General features: G+C 42.1%; 1 protein-coding gene across 2 annotated transcripts in view; it reads right to left on the bottom strand.

Moving 5' to 3' along the window:
* LOC142142035 (bifunctional heparan sulfate N-deacetylase/N-sulfotransferase 3-like) overlaps positions 1 to 17471 on the bottom strand; it is a 223685-nt gene that overhangs the window by 118422 nt on the left and 87792 nt on the right. For both annotated transcript variants that reach the window (XM_075200342.1, XM_075200341.1), the window contains exon 3: positions 1952 to 2039. In XM_075200342.1, the coding sequence (XP_075056443.1) occupies positions 1952 to 2039 (88 nt within the window). The remainder of the gene's footprint in view (positions 1 to 1951; positions 2040 to 17471) is intronic.

The raw sequence follows: 17471 nt of genomic DNA on the forward strand, positions 1-17471 counted from the left end.
GCTGAACACACTTAATTGTATTGAAGCACACAGTCTTATGCGCACAAGGTAAGTGCATTTGAAATGGACAAGAGCCACAATGCTAGTATAAGATCTCCATATAGAGGTTGCTTCACATGGCATGTAAGAAGAGAACAAGAAGGATACATTTTTAGACACAAACCACTATAGGCATACAGGTGCGCACGCAGGATTGTAAGGGGGGGTTCCCCCACCTGACCAAAAAAAAAACACGAGAGAGAGAGCTGTCCTATACAGCAGCTGCGGCGCTGCCAAAGAAGCGTCCATGGCGGTGCTGTATACAATACAGCACCGCCGCGGACGTTTCTTTGACTGCACCACGGCTGCTGTATAGGACAGTGCCGATATGTTGGGCACTGAGCTAGCGCAGCGGGGGGTTTCGGGAGACTCAGAAACCCCCCCCTGCGTGCACCACTGACATATAAGAAGTAGAGGTTTTGGGGACTCAGACTTCATTTGAATCTAAAGTTTGTCTCAATTTACTACAATCTGTTTTTTTCTGTCTCCTTTTTAGGCCATTATCATTTTGGAGGCAGTTTGCTGAACAATCAATGAAAATTGTGAAAGAAAGGGACTCATACAGTTGATTGACTATTCATTAAGGACCCATAAAAAAGACTGAAATTCAATTATATGTATAGGAACCTTTGAACCTATTTAAAGAATGTGTTATTATATATAGTATGCGCTTTAGATAAAGTTCACATATGTATGGTACATGGCATGCGCCTGAGTTATACACATGGTAATCTTGTCTGTTTAGTATAGAGTAAAGTGGTACTCAGTTCAGTTGTATATTGTGACAGGAGTCCATAAGGAACGCTTATAAGGGATTATAAAAACATTCTATTTTTATAATTAGTTGGTTGAAAGCGGCCCGTGTCCACATGTTTTAACTTAATTTTAAGCAACATTTTAAATATATATTTTTTTATATATTTTACAGTCCATTGGAAGCACAATATAAATAATATGTAAAACTGGGTAAGTTTAATAAAACCGACAGCAAGCCACACATTAAAATGAATGAAAGCCACGTCATCCTTGACTGACTAAAGGGATTGTATGTTGATTGTTACACACTTTATCATTGCTGGGTTTTAGTAAGCAATATTATAGTAAAGTGTTTTCCTCTTTAGGCTATTTCTCTTTGAGCACTATAAGGACTTAAATTACATAATGCTTTATGTGGATGAACATTTTGAACCAAAGAAATGATTAGCATGCACATTTTCAAATTATAAAGCTGAGGCATAATTGCCTTTTATGTCATTAAAAAAGGTTTAAGACGGTTAAATATATACATGATATTAAGCAAAAATAATGAAATCAGCATCCTCTTCTGCTTGCAGGCATTTGCTGGAAATTACCAATAACAGTTTATTTTTAAATCTGATAACAGAATCCAGATGATGAACTGTAAAGTTTTGTATAAATAAGTTCCTATCTTCCTAGATATCATATTGGCTGAAATGAAGTAATGTCTATGGTATATGCCACTACTAAATTGTTGGTTTAGCTACCCATGTACCATGCACTACTAAAGTGTTACCACCTGATCAGGTCCTTACAGATGGAAACCATGACGTTTCCACTAGCTAGATCTTGAGCTGCCTGTAATGTTAAAATTGAAAAATTGTACCTAGACTCACCTTGCTACCCTACTAGGGGAGATTCTAATTCCAAGTGCTGGACATTCTGTTCTTGTTAACCTGCATTTACTCCTATGGATATTGTACTATCTACCTCTCTCATGGAGGCTCAGTGGACCTTCTCTGATGTGTTGTTGCATTGGGCTAGATATGTACCAAGGGCAACAAACAGCTCTATCTTCAGGTACCAGTGCAAGTCTAATCAATGCTGGGTACTTGCAAAATCAATAATAATTATTGATGCAGAAAAATATAGTCATGTTAATAAAGACACTTACCTGTGTGGTAGAACTTTCCAGAAAATCCCAGATTAAAAGTAAAATTTGACACTTTAGATCTAAGTAACTTTTGTGTGTCAAGAAGAGCCTGCAAAATAGAAAAGTCAGTTTTCAGAAGATTACCATAATCTTAGCACTCCAATTTTATGTTAATGGATTTGCTGTCATCCAATATCCAATTGTTTGGCTATAGAACACAGCAAGTGTCTGCTGTCCAGAATCAGGAAGTCATCAGTGTACAGAAAAGTTGCATTAACACAAACGACTATCAGATACCATTTGTACAGACCATTAAATATCCAATATCTGTGTCTTTTGACTACCAAACATTATCTTTAATATTGGATCCAGTTACTTAAATAAAATAATTCAAATAATAATTAAATTTCCGTTTTAACAGGCACAGACAATGGCTTTATAAATGCCAGTTGCATGAGATTCAAATAACATTCAAAGCATGATCCAGGGACTTGATCATTTGAGCCCAATTTAATAATTTCATTATGTTAATAATTTCAATACTTTCAGAAAAATACACACATTACAAAACACAGCCACAAGTGTATACCTCACACAAGGACACAAGAACAATTTATAAAATAAACAAATATGTGTCACATTTCCTTCAATTGTGCATCTTATTTTGGATATTATATAGCTCATAAATCCTAATAAACATGTGTTGAATAACTGAATATGGATTACAAGAAGAACATTTTGATGATAAATTAAGAATGTCCCATTGCATAACAATTAGATTTCCTAATGGATTACAAATTAATAATATATTTGTTATTAATACAATTATTAATACTTTGGTGAATGAGGGTTAGGGGAGTTATCCAATAATTAAGTCTACTTCCTATCTTATTAATATTTAGTAAATTTGCAATATACATGGAATGAGAACATTGCCATACATGGCCTGGAAGAGATACTAAGAAGAGCTTTTAAAAACATTAAGGAGATGCAGGTCCCTCTCCCTTTTAATGTTATTATTATTCAGTGCTTGATAATGTGTTTAATGCCTCTGGTCCTCGGGGACCACGAACAGTAAACATTTCCAGGACATCCTTGCTTTAAATTAATCTAGACCACTAATTAATCCAGCCATTTTCAAACATTGATATACTGGAAAGAAGCCCCCTTAATTATTGCACATGTCTTCAAAGACAGATATAATCATGTCCTATTAGCATGCCCCGATGAGTTCAGAAACACTGCATTAAGACACCATCTACCAGCTAAGGTTGTCTAGTGCTAAGACTGGTTTGGGGGGTGGGGGGGGGGCACAATGCACATTTTTTATTTATTTAATACCGGAGAATACATATTTATTATCTAACACACACATTGGAAACCCCATTGCAATCCAATGGCTATTGAAATTAATAGGAAAAGCTCCATGATGTTTGCATTCTGGACACATGTCAACTGCATGTGAACAGCATCTCAAATGCTTATTGAACTCACGCAACTTGATAGCATTTATATACGATCATCATTTGCGTTTTTTGATAGAAGAGCAATACCAATGGTAAGGGCCACTAATGTCCAGCAGAAAGCTAAAGAAAAATAAATGACTGAAAACACCCCCAAGTATCGCAAGAGGACATTTTTGATGAAATCACATGACAAATGACATCACTAATACTGTTACTGATTATATCACAAGCAACATTCCAACCATTATTAAATCACTGCTCACTAACAGCACACAATCTTCCCATGTGACAATTAATGTCTAATCAACGATTATGACGAATCATGAAATAATATAATAAATTAACGAAATCAGGTCTAATTTAAAGTGATTTCTTGTTGAATATTTCTGAACATATTTTACTACTTGAATTTTTCCTGCAGCATTTGAAACTAATTGACTCACTCTACATCTGGGCTGCAGGATTGCTATGTGTCTCTGTGACTGTATCTATAAAATATTTTACACTCATTCATATCTGTGGAAGGGAATATTTATGCAAATTGTATGCGATATCACTCTGCTACCCTTTGGACATAAAAATGTATAACAAAAACTTAATACAGATATAGTAGGATATAAACAACTTCTTTTCATTTTGATATCTAACAATCATTTGTAGCACCACTAGTTGAGTAGATCCATAAGGAGTACACAAAACTTCACTGCCACATGTGTATACAGTATGGTTTAAATACACAAATTGGAGGGTGGGAAATGAAGCAGAAAAAATGGAGTAGCAATAAGCCAATATTTAGATAGATAAAATCACACTCACATTTCCCATGGAGATATCACAGCATGATGAGCATATTTTAGCAAAGGTTTGCTCTCCATGGTAACAGGCAACATACCTGACTGATTGGTAAGAAACACATACACCGCTGCAACAGGCTATGGTAAATGCGCTGCAGTGGTATATTTGTTTCTACTTGAATGCTGCTTACAGGCTATGAGATCTCTGTGGAAAATGTAAGCGTAATTTGAGTTTATTCCTTTTTCTTCATTCAGCTCCCTACATTTTATATTTTTATCAAGTAGAGATTTATTTATCAACATTGTTCAAGGTGGAAATCTACATTTAACTATAGCAACCAATCAGATATGTTGTTTTATTGTTCAATAATCACTAGTCAGAAAGAAACTAATTGCTAGTGTTAATAAATATTCCTCATGAAGTGCTTGTCTAAGTGCACAGTGGTGCAGAAGTTGTAGATATACTATTTTTTACTGCACAATGTTTTATTAGGGTGATTTGTTAAGGTGGTTGTTCATGTTATTTCATTTTCAGAATTAAATTATCAGTAATTGGGAATGGGGCCAATTAATGTTGTTTGCAACCCGGGACAATTCTACCCCATCTCACATTTCTGTTTAATGGTAAATGAAATCAGGGAGATCTGTACTTAGCATACCACATGCAAAGGGAGCAGAAGTCTCATCCTACACTTTTAAACCGATGTACGTTCCTGTTTTACTTTGGCTTTAAATACACAAAAGCAATGAGAATGATGTAGCCACACTCTCATGATTGATGTAAGCCATAACTAAGGCTAAAATGATAGGTATTTTAGGAGAAAAATTATATCATTGAGATCTACTACATTGAATCATGAATAATCATATTTACCAAACTCAGGTTACCTTTAAAAGATGCTTTTAGTATACAATATATGCATCAATGTTTTAGTAGAGACACTGTGCAGAAATAAAATCATATCTCCCTTCAATAATGAACAAAAACTTATGATGTGGATCACCCCAAAATCTTGCTAGCCAGCCCAAGCACCTACACAAGAATAAAATAAATATATGACACCTGAAATACAGATAGAAAGCCAACCAATAAGAACAGCTTTGCCCTTTTGGAGGAAACATTGCTCATATGCCACCAGGAACAACCAGGCAAGACCCTTATAACTCTATAAGGATAAGTGAGATTAATGCCAGAAAAGATAATGAAGTCAATTCACAACAGGCAAACATCAAAGACAAGTGATGGCATAAAAGAAGTGGGTAGAATTTTCAAGGATACTTGCAATTAAACAGAAAATGGTGTGAAAACTATAAACAAATTGTCAAAAAATACAAGCAATACTGCGAGAAGACTGAGTTACAGATACAACAGAGGTAGATACTTCAAAATTAAAAGGCAAGGGAAAATGAGATTAACAAGCAGAACAGTGAACTTGAATTTTGTATGCTTCTGTTTGTTCTCCAGCAAATAGGAGCTTTATTTTCATATGATTTTGAAAAGAATGCCTAGACGATGTCACACAAGCTGATTTTTTTACTCTGAATGCTAGAAAACAGCTCGAAAGAAATATAAAATATTAGTCGATAAAAAAATGGATATGTGGATATTTCCAGACAGTATTTTTCCTGCCAGGAAAATGTGTTGAAATATTGAAGAGCTTTTTTTCCTAGCTTTTTTTTCTGATGATCAAAAGCTCTTATGTGAGACCAACCTACGATCAGATTGAAGGCAAAGCCTAAAACTAGAGATGTTCAGTGAACCCCATGTTTTGGTTTTGCATCTGGATTAAGTTCGTGTTTTGGTTTTGGCAAAACTGCCCTTGCGTGTTTTGGTTTTGGAGCTGTATTTTTTAGAAAAAAATGCTAAAATCACATAAGTTTGCTAATTTCTTGTTCTTACATTATTATTAAACTCAATAACACTAATTTACAATAATTTCCAGGCAATTTTGACCACCTGACAAGTCGCAATATTATTTTCATCCACTTTAGGACAAAGACTGCAGTGACCTGGCTGGATGGTAAGCGACAGAACAGCGACACAAACACACGGCAGTTCATAGCACATCTAGGAAGCTGTCACAAACTCATAGTATTCTGCTTACTGGTTTTAGCATTACTCACCAAAGAGGTGCGGAGTCTAACGATTCCCAGGTCTTCGCCAGGAACCCCCGCAAGGAAGTATGGTATTAGCTGCAGGAGACACGCAGGTCGCGGTCCTCAGAGGGAGAAACCAGTGAAGCGGTAGGATGGAAACTGTGTCAGGCAGGCTGGGTCAGAACCGAGAGTCAGGATATGCCACAGGGAGAATCTAATATCGTAGTCAGGAACTAGCTGGGTCAGAACCGAGAATCAGGATATGCCACAGGGAGAATCCAATATCGTAGTCAGGAATAGCCGGGTCAAGTATCAGAAGCGCAGGAGAGAATGGTCAACAAGCTGGGTTCAATACACAAGAAGCACAGATGAAGGGTAGTAAGGAGCAAGTCGGGTAATACACAGGAATCCCTAGTGGAAATGCACAGGAACGCTGGAGCTAGGATGGACCTAATACTCTGGCACTCTCCAAGTGCCAGAGTGATCCTTTTATAGGGCATCTCCAATCAGTGGCGGTGGTGATGCTGAACACCGCCGCCGGAACTACTGAGAAGCGTCCCGTTGCCTAGCAACGGAACGCGTGACCGCCGACCCGGAAGTGTGCTCGGTTTCCTTGCGATGGACACAGCACGGGGACGGCGCCTGACAGTACCTCCTCCCCTACTTTGTTGGATAGATCTTTGCTCAAGAAATTGTTTTAGTAGCCGTGGGGCGTGAAGATCCTCTTTTTGCACCCATGACCTCTCTTCCGGGCCGAAGCCCTTCCAATGGACTAAGAATTGGTGTAGTCCGTGGAGGACACGGGAGTCCAGGATGCGACTCACTTCAAATTCTTCACCATTAGTAGTCCGTACAGGAGCTGGATGATGAGGCAAACGATGAAACTTATTGAGTACAAGTGGTTTCAGAAGAGAGACATGAAAAACATTATGGATCTTCAGGGAAGAAGGTAACCTGAGTCTGTAGGTCACTGGGTTGATAACATGTGTTATAGGGAAGGGCCCGATATAGCGAGGAGCCAATTTCTGAGAAGGTACCCTCAACTTGAGATTGCGTGTAGACAACCATGCTTTGTTGTGAACGTGTAATTGTCAGGCGCCGTCTCCACATTGACACTTGGGGCAGGAGACGGACGCCTGCACCTTCCAAGCAACCACGTCCTGTTGCCTAGCAGCAGTACACTATCTCTGCTCACCTGTCTGCAGCCAGCATGTGTTACCACCAAAATCTCCCTAACCCTATCAGGAGGCACCTTAGGGTATATAAAGCAGCCTCTGACACATGTCTTGTGCCAGAGTATTTGGTCTTCAGCCTTGCTCCAGCATTTGTTCCTGTGTTGCTGTTACTTGGATTCTGACCCGGCTTGTTCCTGACTTCTCCTTCGGTTCCTGATTCTGGCTTAGACTGATATTTGGTATTGACCCGGCTTCCTGACCATTCTCCTGCTTCTGATTTGGCTATTTCCGTTCCTCTGGTTGTGACCCGGCTTGTTGACTACTCTTTCATCCTGCATCCTGGTGGGCTGTCACCGCTGCCTCAATTGTTACCTCGCCAGCTTACTGATACTGAGGGCCGCGACTTGCGCGTCCCTTGTAGCGAAGTCCATACCTCCTTGTGGGGGTTCCTGGTGAAAATTCTGACAGTAATAGAGGAATAAGTCTTCGATGACGGTCAGCCGCTTGCTTATAGCACAGAGAAGTCTCTTGGAGTTTGGTTTTGGTAGTTGACCAAATCTGGGAAAAGTTTTGCATTAAAACCTCCACAGCTGGAACTGGCGAGGAAACCTGACCGGAGAAATCTGGGAGGGTGGGTTGGGTTCCATAAACGACAAAAAATGGAGAGGCACCAGAAGACTCGTGATGATGAAAGTTGTGGGAAAATTCTGCCCAAGGTAGGAGATTAGCCCATTCTGTTTGGTTGTCAGAAAAAAAACATTGTAAAAAGACTTCGAGGTCCTGGTTAACCTGCTCCGTTTGGCCATTGGTTTGTGGATGATAGCCGGACGAGTACTCGAGGTCGGAACCAAGTGTTTTACAAAAAGCCCTCCAGAATTGGGAAACAAACTGCACTCCACGGCCTGAAATGATTTCACGAGGGCAGCCATGGATTCTGAATATCTCCTTAATAAAGATAAGAGCCAACTGAGAAGCAGACGGTAGAGCGGACAAAGGTACGAAGTGGGCCATTTTAGAGAATCTGTCAACATCGACCCAAATGATGGTGAACCCATTACTGGGGGGAAGGTCAGTGATGAAATCCATGGATATACTTTGCCAAGGAAGGTCTGGAGTAGAAAGCGGTTGTAGAAGACCTGATGGAGCCAATCTGGGTTTTTTACAACGAGCACACGTAGCACAGGAGGCCACGAATTTTTGTACGTCAGAATGCAAGGCCGGCCACCAATATCTTAAACAAAGAAATTCGTAGGTTTTCTTCACACCGGCGTGTTCCGCCAGTTTGGAGGAATGTGCCCACTGTAGAGCTTTGGCTCGTAGATTAGGCTCCAAGAAGGAACAAGGAGGTGTCTTAGAAGAGGTGTTGGTAAGGGCGATAACCCTGGTGGGTGTTAGAATCGACAGTGGATTCAGGGAAGTGCAGAAGTCAGTATTATCGAAAGATCGAGACAGGACGTCCGCTCGGATATTCTTGGACCCAGGATGGTAAGTTAGAATAATATTGAAGCGTGCGAAGAATGATGCCCATCGAGCTTGACGTGGGTTGAGGCACCGAGCTTCACTGATATAAAGCAGGTTCTTATGGTCAGTTAAAACTGTTACTGGATGACGGGAACCTTCTAAGAGATGTCGCCACTCCTCAAGGGCGGCCTTGATTGTGAGCAACTCTTTGTCGCCAATGCCATAATTCTTCTCATGGGACAAGAATCTTTTAGAGAAAAACCCGCAGGGGAGATGAGTACCCAGTTCGGATTTCTGGAAGAGCACTGCCCCAATACCTATAGCGGAAGCATCAACTTCCAGAAAAATGGGTTCTGATTGATTCGGTTGAGAAAGGACTGGTGCAGACGAAAAGGCTTGCTTTAGGAGGTTAAATGCCTTCAGGGCATTGGAAGGCCAGTCTCTGGGATTGGATGATTTACGGGTCAGAGTGGTTATTGGGGCAATAATGGAGGAGAACCCCTTAACAAATTGCCTGTAATAGTTGGCGAACCCAACAAATCTTTGAATGGCCTTGGTGCCTTGAGGAAGAGGCCAACTGGTAATGGAGGATACTTTTTTTGGATCCATGCGTAGTCCTGATCCCGAAACAATGTACCCAAGGAAAGGGAGTTGTTCAACTTCGAAAATACACTTCTCTAATTTGCAGAAGAGTTGATTAGCTCATAGTCAGGATAAAACTTCTTTAACGTGAAGGCGATGGGAGGTAATATCTCGGAAGAAAATTAAGATGTCGTCCAGGTAGACAACTACAGAGTGATATAAAAGGTCTTGGAAGATCTCATTAACAAAGGATTGAAAGACAGCGGGGGCGTTACTAAGCCCGAAGGGCATAACTAGATATTCAAAATGTCCATCCCGCGTGTTGAACGCTGTCTTCCACTCGTCTCCTTGACGGATTCGTACCAAATTATATGCCCCTCGGAGATCTATTTTGGTGAAGACTCGGGCTCCGCTGATTCTATCAAAAAGGTCCATAATTAGGGGCAAAGGATAGCGATTCTTTATGGTAATTTTATTTAGTTGTCGATAATCGATGCAGGGACGTAGAGATCCGTCTTTTTTTTTAACAAAAAAGAACCCTGCTCCGGCCGGAGAGAAAGATTTTCTGATGAACCCTCGGGCTAAGTTTTCAGAGATATATTGTGACATTGCCTGGGTTTCTGGCAAAGACAGGAGATATGTCCTACCACGAGGAATCTGTTTTCCCGGAAATAAATCAATCGGGCAGTCCCAAGGGCGATGAGGTGGAAGAATCTCTGATCTTTGCTTGGAGAAGACGTCCTTAAAGGTTTGGTAGACCGAGGGTAGTGCGGTTGTCTCGGAATTGGTCTGAGTAAGGCAAACGTGGGGACGTGGTAAGAAGATACACTGATTATGGCACTGCGGACCCCAGGATATAACTTCGGCACAAGCCCAGTCAAATTGTGGAGAGTGGGCCCGGAGCCAGGGAAGACCCAAAATTAAAGGATTTACAGATTGTGGTAACACTAGGAATTGGATCCACTCTTGATGTAAGGCTCCAATCCGCAACTGAACGGCACTAGTGATGCTGGAGATGGTACCGTTGCTGACGTGGTTGCCGTCCACAGCTGTTAGCGTTAGCGTCTGAGGAAGGTCCAGAATGGATAACTGGAGCTGTAAGGCAAGAGAGGCCGAGATAAAATTCCCGGCGGCACCGGAATCCACGAAGGCTAGGGTCTGCTGGGGTCCCTTAGGACTGACCAGTAGTACTGGCATGAGGAACTCAGGATTAGAAGTTGAGTAGCTAGTGGAAACAGCTACTCCTAAGGAAGCCTCCCTCTTACCGTTTAGGAGGGAGCGTTTCCCGGTCTCTTAGGACAGGAGCTTAACACATGTCCAGATTCCCCACAGTATAAACACTGTCTCTGTTTGAACCGTCTCTCACGCTCCTCGGGCGTCAATTTTGAGCGACCCAGCTGCATTGGTTCCTCTGTAGCCGAAATAGGATTTTGAAAGGTAGGTGCCAAGCGGGGAGGGCGTCTTGTGCGAGATCTCTCCGATGTTCTTTACCTGAAACATAGGTCAATCCGGATACACAGGGAAATAAGGGTATCCAGGTCAGAGGGGAGTTCCCTGGTGACTAGCTCATCCTTGATCCGGTCAGTAAGGCCCTGCCAAAAGGTAGCGATGAGAGCCTCATTGTTCCATCGAAGTTCCGAAGCAAGGGTACGAAACTGTACCGCATACTGACCGACTGACATCGAACCTTGTCGAAGATTCAACAGGCTAAAGGCAGCTGAGGAGATCCGGCCAGGTTCATCGAAGACCTTACGAAACATATCAATGAATGCTGCGTAATTCTCTAGTAGATTCGTTGCGCTCCCATAATGGTGAAGCCCAGGCCAATGCTTGTCCGCTGAGCAGAGATATCATAAAGGCTACCTTGGTGCATTCAGATGAGAAGGCAGAGGAGTTGCACTCGAAATGGATTGCGCACTGATTAAGGAAAGCTCTGCATATCTTAGGATCTCCGTCGTACTTCTCCGGGGAAGGAATTCTAAGCCCGGTAGAATGAGCCAAAGAAGAAGACGGAGCCACTGGAGCCACTGCGGGAGGTTCCGTCAGGGGAGGTTGGCCCGCCTGCAGGGAGTCTAGACGAGAGATAATCCCTTGGACACACTGAAGTAAACGAGCCTGATCCGCCTCCTGCTGTTCCACTCGGCGGCCCAGGTGGATAAGAAGATCCCGAGCTGAGGGCTCACCTGTTCCATCTGACGTCATGGCCAGAGTATACTGTCACGAACTCAGAGTATTCTGCTTACTGGTTTTAGCACTACTCACCAAAGAGGTGCGGAGTCTTACGATTCCCAGGTCTTCGCCAGGAACCCCCGCAAGGAAGTATGGTATTAGCTGCAGGAGACACGCAGGTCGCGGTCCTCAGAGGGAGAAACCAGTGAAGCGGTAGGATGGAAATGGTGTCAGGCAGGCTGGGTCAGAACCGAGAGTCAGGATATGCCACAGGGAGAATCCAATATCGTAGTCAGGAATAGTCGGGTCAGATATCAGAAGCACAGGAGAGAATGGTCAACAAGCCGGGTTCAATACACAAGGAGCACAGATGAAGGGTAGTCAGGAGCAAGTCGGGTAATACACAGGAGTCACTAGAGGAAATGCACAGGAACGCTGGAGCTAGGATGGACCTAATACTCTGGCACTCTCCAAGTGTCAGAGTGATCCTTTTATAGGGCATCTCCAATCAGTGGCGGTGGTGACGCTGACCACTGCCGGAACTACTGAGAAGCAATTCGTTGCCTAGCAAAGGAACGCGTGACCGCTGACCCAGAAGTGCGCTCGGTTGCCTAGCAGGCGTCCGTCCCTGTGCGACGGACACGGCACGGGGACGGCGCCTGACAGAAGCATTGCCACACAGCAGTGGCAAAAAAGAAAAGTGGTGCAAGATGGAATTGTCCCTCCCACCCACCCTTATAATGGATCTTAAAAAGGACATGCACACTTTAGCAAACCAAGCACTTCAGTGACAAGTAGCGCCACTTTTGTGGCTGAAGTGCTTGGTTTGTTTCGCCCCCCCCCCCACAAAACAAGGTAACAATGGACTTAAGGCAGCTAAGGTAACAGTGCTGACGATCAGGGCCATCTTAACAAAATTTTGGGCCCCTGGGCAAAGCAGTGCACCGGGGCCCCTATATATATATATACATATATATATATAAAAATAAATGATTATATATATGGGCCCTGCAGCCCAGGGGGGCCCGTCAGAGGCAGCACAAAAAATAAAAAAACTGAAAAAAAAAGAAGAAATTACTTACCTTGTGGTCAGCTGGTGATCGGGCTCCCTCCCTGGTCTTCTCCTCCATCGCGCTCGCAGTGCATGTCGGGCGTGACGTCATCACGCCCGACATGCACTGCGAGCGCCGCACGATGGGCAAGAGCGCCGCCCAATGGGAAAGACGGTCCTGCTGATGATAAACTCTACAGTGGCAAGATGTTGTTGTCATCATCTTCAGACTCATCCCCACCCTCATTAGTATGTACATCATCCTAACACAATATTAACTCAACCTCGCAGGAAACCACCATTACAGAAGTCTCTGTAACATAAATGTCAAAAACAAAAATGTAATAAAAAAGCTTTTACCTTTTTACAGAAAAAAACACATCTTTAATACAGGTGAAACTTTACTGTAGAAAAACATAACATTGCCAACATATCATTTTGCCCAAATATTAATAAGCATTCCAGCATCAGTTAGCTTCCTTCTCTCAGCTAGATCCCAGCACCTGCAATCTAAATTGTCATCATCCACACCCTCATCAGTGTGTACATCATCATCACTCAATACTAATTAATCCCAGCTGGAATCCACAATTACAGAAGTCTCTGTACTTTGATCTAAATGCCAACAAAGACCTTAATCGTGGAATTTGTAGCTCATTTTACGACAGAGCTGTCATGATTTTTGGGCAATTCTTTTAGAATAGACCAAATGTCAAAATGTTCTGCTGAATCATCTGCATCATCCTTGGGTCTGCTAGAAAAGCTTTGTTTTTTCCTAGCAGCAGAAGCCTGAGAAACTGAAGGAGGGGACGCCATCATGTCAGATACCACTTCATCTGTCAACTTTCTCACCAGGAGCTCTTTGCATCTCTTGTGATCTGAAGTGGGAAGTAAAGAGAAGACATAGCTCTTAAACCTAGGATGTAGCATAGTCGCCAAAATATAGTGATACGTTTTCCAGAAGTTGATAACCCTTCGATCCTTACCAAGCGTTTAAAGTACTTCATCTATAAGTCCGACATACTTAGCGTAATTTCTTTGTTTCATCTCCTGCTTCAATTTTTCAAGGTGCTTTTTCAAAAGTCTAAATAAGGGAATTACTTTGCTCAAGCATTCAGTCTCTGAACTCAGTTCCCAGGTAACTACTTTGAATCGTTTCAGCACCATGCACAACACGAAAAGTATTCTCCACTGCACTGGACTAAAATACATTCCCCCTCCTTTCCCAACGTCATGGCTTGTGGAGTAAGCATGGTTGGCGGTTCGCTGTTCCTCCATCCTCACAAGCATATGAAGTGTGGAATTCCATCTTGTTACCACCTCTTGATTCAGTTGGTGGTAGGGCAAAATAAATTGTTCTTGCAGCTGCTGCAATTTCCTACATGTTGTTGCCGAATGCCGAAAATGTCCTGAAATTTTTCGAGCCACATACAGCATCTCCTGCACGTCCCTATAATTTTTCAAAAAGCTCTGTACCACCAAGTAGATTGTGTGAACAAAACAGGGAATGTGATGGATTTCACATTGCCTTCAGTAGCAGGATAAGCAGTAGCAGAAGCAGGCTAATCTGTGTTTAACCGGCTCCACCAAGAGGCATAACTATGACAACCTGTTTGAAAAACCATGGGGTGTCATTGAGGATATGTCATTTGTGGTAACACCACCAATATTGTGAGAGCATTATAGTGGGGAAAATTCCATCATATTCCCTGTTTTGCTCACACAATCAACTTGGTGGTACAGAGCTTTGTTCAGAAATAATTTGGTAATTTTCGACATTCTGCAACTGCATGTTGGAGATTGCAGCTGCTGCAAGAAGAATCAAATTTGAGGGGGAATGTACTTTAGTCCAATGCAGAGGAGAATACTTTCTGTATTGTGCATGGTGCTGAAACCCCTCTAAGCAGTCACCTGTGAATTGAGTTCAGACACTATTAGCTTGAGTCAAGTAATTCCCCTAATTAGACTTTTGGAAAAGCAGCTAGAGAAATTAAAGGAGGAGATGAATCTAAGCAATTCCGCTAACTATGTAGGATCTGAAGATCAAGTACTTTATTTGCTTCGCCAGGATCTGAGAGTTATCAACATCTTGAAATGGGATTACTACATTTTGGCAAATATGCATGATGCTAGGTTTAAGAGCTATGTCTTCTCTGTCTTTCAAGCTGACCCAGATCTCAAGAGATGCAATGAGCTTTCCCAAGACACCCAGTGGTGATGTAGATAAGTGGGCACAACATTTTGACACTTGGTCTGGTGTAAAAGAATTGCCCAAAAATCGTGACAGCTCTGTCGTAAAATGAACTACAAATTTCACAGAGAAGGCCATTACCAGCAATTACATCAAAGTAAAAGACTTCTGTAATGGTGAATTCCAGTGGGGATGAATTAGTATTGTGTGAGGATGATATACACCCTGATGAGGGTGAGAATGATGACAGTGTAGATTGCAGGTGCTGGGATCTAGCTGAGAGAAGGGAGCTAGCTGATGCTGGTATGCTTGCTAATATTGGTATATGGGAAGAATGGTATGTTGGCAATTTTATGTTGTTCTACAGTAAACTTTCACCTTTATTAGAGAGGTGTTTTTGTTTTTAAAAAGGTACATTTTTTTTTACATTTTGGTTTCCCTGACTTAAAACCACGATGCACTTGAACATAGGCTTTAGCACATGACATAGAGGCATTAGTATCATCAAGACTGAGACTGGAGAGTGACAAGAACACTGCTACCCCTGTATCTGTGTGACCAACAGCACTGGGAATGGAGAGTGACAAGAACAATGTTAATGAAGACTGGAGAGTGACAAGGACACTTCCCCCCCTCCTGTTTCTGTATGAGCTATGGCACAGTACAATGTCCCTGGAGACTTTTAAGAACACTGACAGCCCTATTATTACAATTTCTGTTACAGCATTAAACATTGACACCTCTCCTATTTATGAATAAGCTATGGCACAGTAGAATGTGACTGGAGACTTTTAAAAACACTGCCAGCAATGACAATTCGCAAATGGAGCAATGGCATGTAGACTGTAGACTGGCAACTTCACTGGCACCTCTCCTGTTTCTGTGTGAGCTATAATAACACAGCACAATGTGACTGCAGATTTGGAAGACCACCGAAAGCCCTATTATTTCTATTTCAGCAATGACAATTAGCAATGGAGCAATGGCACGTAGATTGTAGAGTGGCAACAACACTGGCACATATAGAATAGAAGAGAAGGAGAAGTACTACTTATATGGAAGGCACACTCATGGACAAAATCCTGTATTGTTGAAGGGACACTTCATTGTGAATAACAAGAGTGGATAGAAATGAACAAATAAATAAATTGACACTACATTATAAAACTACTATTTATTAGTCATGCAAATAAAACTGTATGGTTAAAAAGACGAAATATTAAAATTTCGGAGTCTTGGTCGGGTACATATATTCAGAAGATCAATACACTTTAATTGGTTCTGTAAATATATACCGGAAGTCTCTATCTATGGTAGTTAAATTATACAGATGGCTTATGATGGGGTCTTAAAAATACCAACAATTCATGAATAGTGATCATATAAGGTAAGTGTATTGTGTTTCCATCATATGGACATGAGGATCATACAGTGACGTGTGGTTTACATAGATGAGGTATAAGGTAAGTGTCACTTTGATGAGTATGTCACTATAATATGTTAGTAAAGACCAAGAGATCCACAGTAATAAGGAATATATACAGTCCTGGTAAGTGTATTACTGTGTTAATCTTCAAATCACACGAATTGCCAATTTCATGTTTGTATACACCTGTTCTGCTGTACCAGTGCAAGGCTAGTATATCTCTTTTTTTTGGAGTTTAAATACGTATAGCATCAGTTAAGGACATTCTACATGTGTTCTTTTATACGAATGGTAGCATATATACACCTGTGCACCTCTCCTGTTTCTGTGCAAGCTATAACTCAGTAGAATGTCACTGGAGACTTTTAAGAAAACTGCCACCCATCCTCTTTCTGTTTTAGATATGACGCTGCCCAACTGCTCTAGAGACTGCCAAGATCTGTGCTACCCCTTCTGTGTTGCTCTGTGAAATGGCGCCAGATCTCCGGACAGTTTGCCTCATTTTCACTTCTATGGGTGCCCAAAAGTAATGAGCCGGCTCGGCTCGGTACTCGGATCGGCGAACTTCGGGTGGGCTCGGTTCTCGGAAAATCGAGCATTGATAAACTGATATGACCCGCTCCATAAATTCAGCAACATGACATAGTATATTGCTATTTTTTAGAAGGATAATTTTATCGGGTTAGGCCGGCAGTTCCCAAAGTGTGCGCCGCGGCTCCCAGGGGTGCCGCGGCGCTGTCACTGGGGTGCCGCGAGCCAGCCAAAAAAAAGGAAAGAAAACAGAAACTTACCAATCCGCGCGGCGCCGGGACCCAGCAGCCTCCTCTCTCCCGCAGCTGTCACTGACGTCATTCAGTGACAGCTGTGGGAGAGAGGAGGCTGCTGGGTCCCGGCGCCCGACGGATTGGTAAGTTTCTGTTTTCTTTCTTTTGCTTTTTGGCTGGCGCCTGGCGCGGGGCAGAGTGAGGATGTTGCTGTATTAATTTACTATTTGTGTCGGATCAAATTTTGTAAGTGGTGCGAGATATCAGCGATGGGTTCTGAGTAGCAGTGTGTATAAAACGGAGGCAGGCATGCTAACGTCAGTGATAGATAGTATAAGTGAGTGCTCTTCTTGGCTTATTTTCAG

The sequence above is a fragment of the Mixophyes fleayi genome, chromosome 1 (assembly GCF_038048845.1).
Source record: "Mixophyes fleayi isolate aMixFle1 chromosome 1, aMixFle1.hap1, whole genome shotgun sequence".
Taxonomy (NCBI): Eukaryota; Metazoa; Chordata; class Amphibia; order Anura; family Limnodynastidae; genus Mixophyes; species Mixophyes fleayi.